This window comes from Lutjanus erythropterus, chromosome 12, assembly GCF_056507025.1.
Source record: "Lutjanus erythropterus isolate fLutEry1 chromosome 12, fLutEry1.hap2, whole genome shotgun sequence".
NCBI classification, from domain to species: domain Eukaryota; kingdom Metazoa; phylum Chordata; class Actinopteri; order Lutjaniformes; family Lutjanidae; genus Lutjanus; species Lutjanus erythropterus.
In genome coordinates, this window is record NC_139328.1 from 10,397,148 (window position 1) to 10,402,605 (window position 5,458).

At 42.2% G+C, this 5,458-nt stretch overlaps 1 protein-coding gene across 1 annotated transcript; it reads right to left on the minus strand.

The window, feature by feature from the left end:
- Positions 1-1,301: 1,301 nt before the first annotated feature.
- LOC146317626 (uncharacterized) lies at positions 1,302-4,489 on the minus strand. Its single transcript, XM_084732480.1, has 6 exons — positions 4,194-4,489; positions 3,930-4,076; positions 3,711-3,829; positions 1,979-2,883; positions 1,432-1,840; positions 1,302-1,351 (listed from the first exon to the last, which is right to left on the minus strand). Exons 1-5 carry the CDS (start codon positions 4,483-4,485, stop codon positions 1,441-1,443), a joined length of 1,863 nt encoding a protein of 620 aa, XP_084588606.1. The 5' UTR covers positions 4,486-4,489; the 3' UTR covers positions 1,302-1,351; positions 1,432-1,440.
- Between the last annotated feature and the right edge of the window lie 969 nt (positions 4,490-5,458).

The following is a 5,458-nucleotide window of genomic DNA, read 5'->3' on the forward strand; positions in this document are numbered from 1 at the left end:
CAAGAGATGAGCTTTTGGGTACACAAGCAGTACCTGAACGAGAGATCATTTCTCATTTTACTCAAGATCTTAAATATTCTGTTAAGAAAAAGAAAAGAAAACGTAGCTCAGAATGAGGCAGACAGCAGAATATCAGGCATGGAGAATTAGTATTTTATCACCTTGATAAAGGACCAGTGCTTTTAATCTGACAGCAAATTAAATTTTATGGACAGATATCAGAAATTTCCCTTAAAGGTCTTCATAAACTGTGCAGCATGACACACTCTCCTTAGACGCTCAGTATAGATAAGGAAAACCTCACAAAAACCCACAAGGATGGTGAGGATCTGGGAGGGGTGCCAGTCCACATTAGGTGTGCTGCACTGCTTCCCATAATTTCATACTTATGTGGGAAGCAAAATAATAATTATAATTATTGCTTATGTTAGGGGTCTGTAATGTTTTTCAGACCATGGATCCCTTAAGTGCCAGCGATCAGCCTAGACCTGATGAAAATGGTGACGATGTCCATGTAATTCAGTAACAATCTGAAGCAGTCAGTGCAGTGTCTACATATACATCTATGCCTTTGCACTTTTGGCAGGGGGTTTCTGAGGTGGAAGGCAGGCCTGACAATCTCTTGCTCATAAAGTTACAAAACAGTCCACTTTGGGTTACAAGAGTGTCCGTATACTTGGGATAAAAATACAGCTCAGACTATTTAGCCAATGTTTCAATACATTGGCAACTAGCTTGTTATAGATTTAGTGGGTTAGCCACCTCTTGTCACCGAATAATTTGGGTTCTTTACAGGCATTTGTGGAAGAAAAAAAAAAGTTGGAGATTTGGTGAGGACCCCTGTTGAAGACTTATGGCCCAAGTCTAACTCCTTATGTTCTGGACAGCAGATGGATTACAACCCCATTAAAGTATTGCCTTAACAGCATCAAGTCAGCACCATGCTTCATTAGCTGACCCCTTTTGCTTTCTATGCACATTTTTTTCTGAGATATTTGTGAAACATCTTGCAACTCTGGCTTTGAAATACTATAGAAAAGATATTCCATGTAATAAATTGCCCAGGGGTCTCCTCTATGGTTACTGTTGTAAGCCTTGATTTCAAACTGTTCCTAAAGGCAGCATTGGCAAAACTGTTATGACACTTGTAACTTACAGTTTTAGATGTTAATGCTTAACAGAAGGCCTCATGTACTAAAACCTGTGCCCTACAATTAGTTAACACCTGACAATCCTAAGAGGTTTAAGCATCATGGCACAAGGGAAAGAACATTTTCATAACAAAGCAGCATGAAACAAAGTTCTGAGTAAAACAAATTTATTTAATGTGAAGTATCACAGGATGCAGCCCCTGAAAGAAGAAGACTGTTATCTTTAAAAAACTCAGCTCTTAAAATACTAATGCAAACATGAGCTACAAGACACCCTTACCATCTGGAGTTAGACTTGTTTAGGCTGTAGATTCTTCCAGTCCACTGGGCGCATGTCTCGGCCTGTTGACCAGGGCACAGGTTGCCAGTGGTTGAAGCCTGGATGTGGGGGTGGGTGGGCTCGAGCCTGAAGTCCAGATTTGTAGCCAGGTTGAGGCATGTACTTCTGGTCAAATAGGAATTTGCCAGCTTTGTTGTGTTTGTATGCAAGGTACGGCGGGAAGGGAAACTGGTAGTACGGAGAAAAAGTACTCCCTGGGCTTGAATACTCATCACTGGGCTTTGTGGTCTGGGTACATGGTTTAGTTGTTGATGTGGTAGGAGCAGTTGTGGGACCAGAGGCAGTTGTTGGCTTTGTTGTAGGATTTGAGTCAGTCGGCTTCTTGGTAGTAGTCGTTTCTGGCATGGTTGTGGTAGTTGTCTGACCTGGCTTAGTTGTTGCAGCTGGGGTACATATCCTAGCAGTAGTAGTCGTTTCTGGTGTAGTTGTGCTAGTCGTCTCATCCGTCTTACCTGTGGTAGCTGTAGTAGTGGTAGTAGTTTCTGATGTAGTCATGGTAGCAGTTGGATTTTGTGGGTATGGAGGCTTTCCATAGTAATGCTGCATAATATTGTAGTAGTAAATGTCAGCATTGTCAGGCATTCCTGGAACCTGTCCCCCTGGAGGGTAGTAGGGATAAGGATAGTAATAGGGTCTGTAGTATGGGTCTTGTGGTTTTTGAGGAGTCTTTGTAGTTGATGCTGGAGCTGTAGTGGTCATGCTGGCACTAGTAGCCATTTCAGTAGTGGTTGGTCCAGTAGCAGCATTTGCAGTGGTAGTCGGTGGTGGTGGTGTAGTAACCGATGTGATGGTCATCGCTGGAACATTTGGTAGAGCATAGTAGGGATAATAATAATAATAATAATAATAATAGTAGTAATAATAATAGTATGGGGAATAAAGGTAGTACAGAAACCAAGGGTAGTAAGGATACACGGGACGCCTAGTTTGAGTAGGCATAATAGTGGTCATGTCAGGCTCGGCAGTGGTCGTGCCCGGCTCAGCAGTGGTCGTGTCTGGCTCGGTCGTGGTCGTGTCCGGCTCGGCAGTGGACGTGGTCGTGGTCGTGTCCGGCTCGGCAGTGGTCGTGGTCGTGGTCGTGTCCGGCTCGGCAGTGGTCGTGGTCGTGTCCGGCTCGGCAGTGGTCGTGGTCATGCCAGGGGCTGCCGTAGTTGTCATCCCATACAAGTAACGGTAATACCAGTAGGGAAAATATGGACTGCGAGGATCACTGATCAGCAGGGACTGTGTTGTTTGACGCTTATGACGATTCAGACTCCTGAGTCCATCAGGTAAAGGCTGTTTCCAAGGCTGCTGAGCAGGCATATGCTTAGTTGAAGAGGGACTCAGTATAGGGCAGGTGAATTTAACTGGAGTCTCCAGCCAGCTCATCAGCAATACGTAGTTTCCATTCTGAAACAAGATAAAAGCAGCTGAGCTGTAATATTTAAGCAAATGTTCAGAATTTGTACAGGTTGGCTTAAACTTGCTTTATCAAGTTCAGCAAGATTAATGCCTTTTCTCCTTTGGACAGCTACCATAAAAAGCCTTGTGCTAAACTCAAGTTGTATTCATAGTGCTGTGTTCATAGAATGCTGCAGGGATGACTCATTTTGTAGACCAAACTGGAAGTCAGTATTACTCTGGTTCTCTCTACAAAACCCTGGTGAGATTTTTCCATTGGATTCATGCAGAAAATGAGATCTGTGGGAACAAAATTGAATTTATGCTTCAAAAATCCTACATGGTAGTTTCTCAATACTTTAACATTGGCTTTTTTGTTCCTGTAACGGGTACAGTTTTTTATTCCCGGAGAGATAATCTTCAAAGTAATACCATACCACTACCACTAAGTGACTAGTGTTCAGAGTAACAAAATTTGTCTAACCTCTAGTATCATCTAGCCTCCTCAGCAACCACTTCCACAACATGTAAAAGCTTCAAAATATTAATGCATTTTTCACTTGTAGAGCAAAACATGACAATCTGAAGCTTTAAACCTGACCTTACTTCAGGCATGTAACCAAAAACATTTAAGAAAACCCCACTGAGTTTGAGACTAGAGAACCAAAGTGCTAATATGCTAACTCATTTCCAGGTTTTAGACTCATTTTTGCAGCAGTCTGACCAACTGATACCAATGCTTTTACCTATTATCAATCCCTTTCAACTTCTAACAAGTTTCACTACCATGCAAAGCTTTTAGCCAGTTATTATTGCAATCAGCAGTAAAGGCGTACCTCTTGAATCACATTACAGCCACTATAGGACACAACCAAAACAAGGCCCATTGCATTTTGCTTCATCGAGTAGCCACAGGGTTCAGGCACCTGGATCAAAGGCAGGGGACGTGCATTGCCTGAGAAACGAGAGGAAGAGACCATTATTCTACGCCAACTGATCAGGCACTTACAGTTTTAACAAACCCACATGATAAAGGTGCGATTGTGTCATGATACCCATGTGTAGCTTTAAGTGTGCAGCTCCAGGTCCCATGGCTTTAAATTTCATCTTGTTTTGCCCACAGTGGAGGGAAGGGTTCAAGCGCCTCCATTCAGCTTCATGAGCTGTGGCATCCTCCAACTGTGACATCTGCTCCCAATTCCCTTTAAATAAAAGGTCCAAATATGAAGGAGATCTGACCATATCCCCTGGTTTGATTATCATGCTGAATTTCCATGCAATACATTAAGTTATCAGATAACTAGACTGCTAAATCTTACCTGTACCATCTGAGTGATCCAAGTTAACATACAGCGATCCATCATTTTCTGTGGCAGAGGCTGATTTTGACTGTGAGTCAAGCGCTTTCCCATTGAAAAGAATCCTTCCTGTTCTTACTTCCATCACTGTGGCCTCATTAACTTCCTTATCCTGCTCAACGTTCTCACCCAGCCTTCGCAAGCTAAAACATGTTAAACTTGGAGCCAAAGAGCACAGGACTAATACGACTGCTACAGTTTGACATGATCGGCGTACCCTTCCATCATCACCTGCCATACTAGAGCTGCACATCCGGCTGCACAAATGAAGGGCACTTTGCTCTAAAGTGGAACAACTGATGGTTTTAATACTGGGCACTTATTGGCAGGAGGTAATCAACCAGTCAGAAGGAACCAGCTACAGCTTGCACCTGTGTTCATTCAGCCTGCGACAGGTGTGCTCGTTATTAGCCTTTGATGTCTAATTTGTTGTCTCAGGTCAATGGAAAAAGTCAACTCTGAGACATGTCATTTGTTTTGTAGGTTATCTTGCGGTCAAGATCTGTGAATATTTAGATTTGCCAGTGTGGTATGGTTTTGACATTTGGAGTACAGTCCCTTGTCTTGTGTGTTCAGTTAAATGTTTGAGGGAGTTTAGTGGCTTTATTTGAATAGTTTTTCAGTTTTCCTCAATCCTATTTTATGGCTAGTGCTACATGCAGGAAGAAGTGCAGTGCAGTGTTGTTTGTACGGAGCTGCCCTTCAGTTTCACATCCATCTCAAGTGAAAATGCAGACACAAGAATGATGCAGACCTAACATGAGAAAGCAGTATGTGTCTGGGCAAAGCTGACGTGACTGCTTATTGTAATTTTTTTTTTTTTTTTTTTCATTTAATGGTACAAGCACAATTCTGAAAAAGTTGGATGTCTGTGTAAAATGTAAATGCAATGATTTGCAAATCCTTTTCAACCATGGTAGATAGTTTTGCATGGTAGAATTTTAACTTGCATTTGTAGATTCAGCAACAAACCGACAACGATTTTCTTAAGTGTTCCCTGGCACATTTAATAATATTGTTGCAATCACGACGCCTGAGATTCAAAGGGTCAAAGGTCACAGATATTCAAAGCTGGTTTTCAGCTTTGCCCCTTACGTGCAGAGATTTCCCTGGATTTTCTGAATCTTTCAATAATATGGATTATAGATGGTGAAATCCCTAAATACCTTGCAGAGTGCATGGAGACATGTTGTTCTAAAACCATTGGATTACTTGCCCACAGTTTT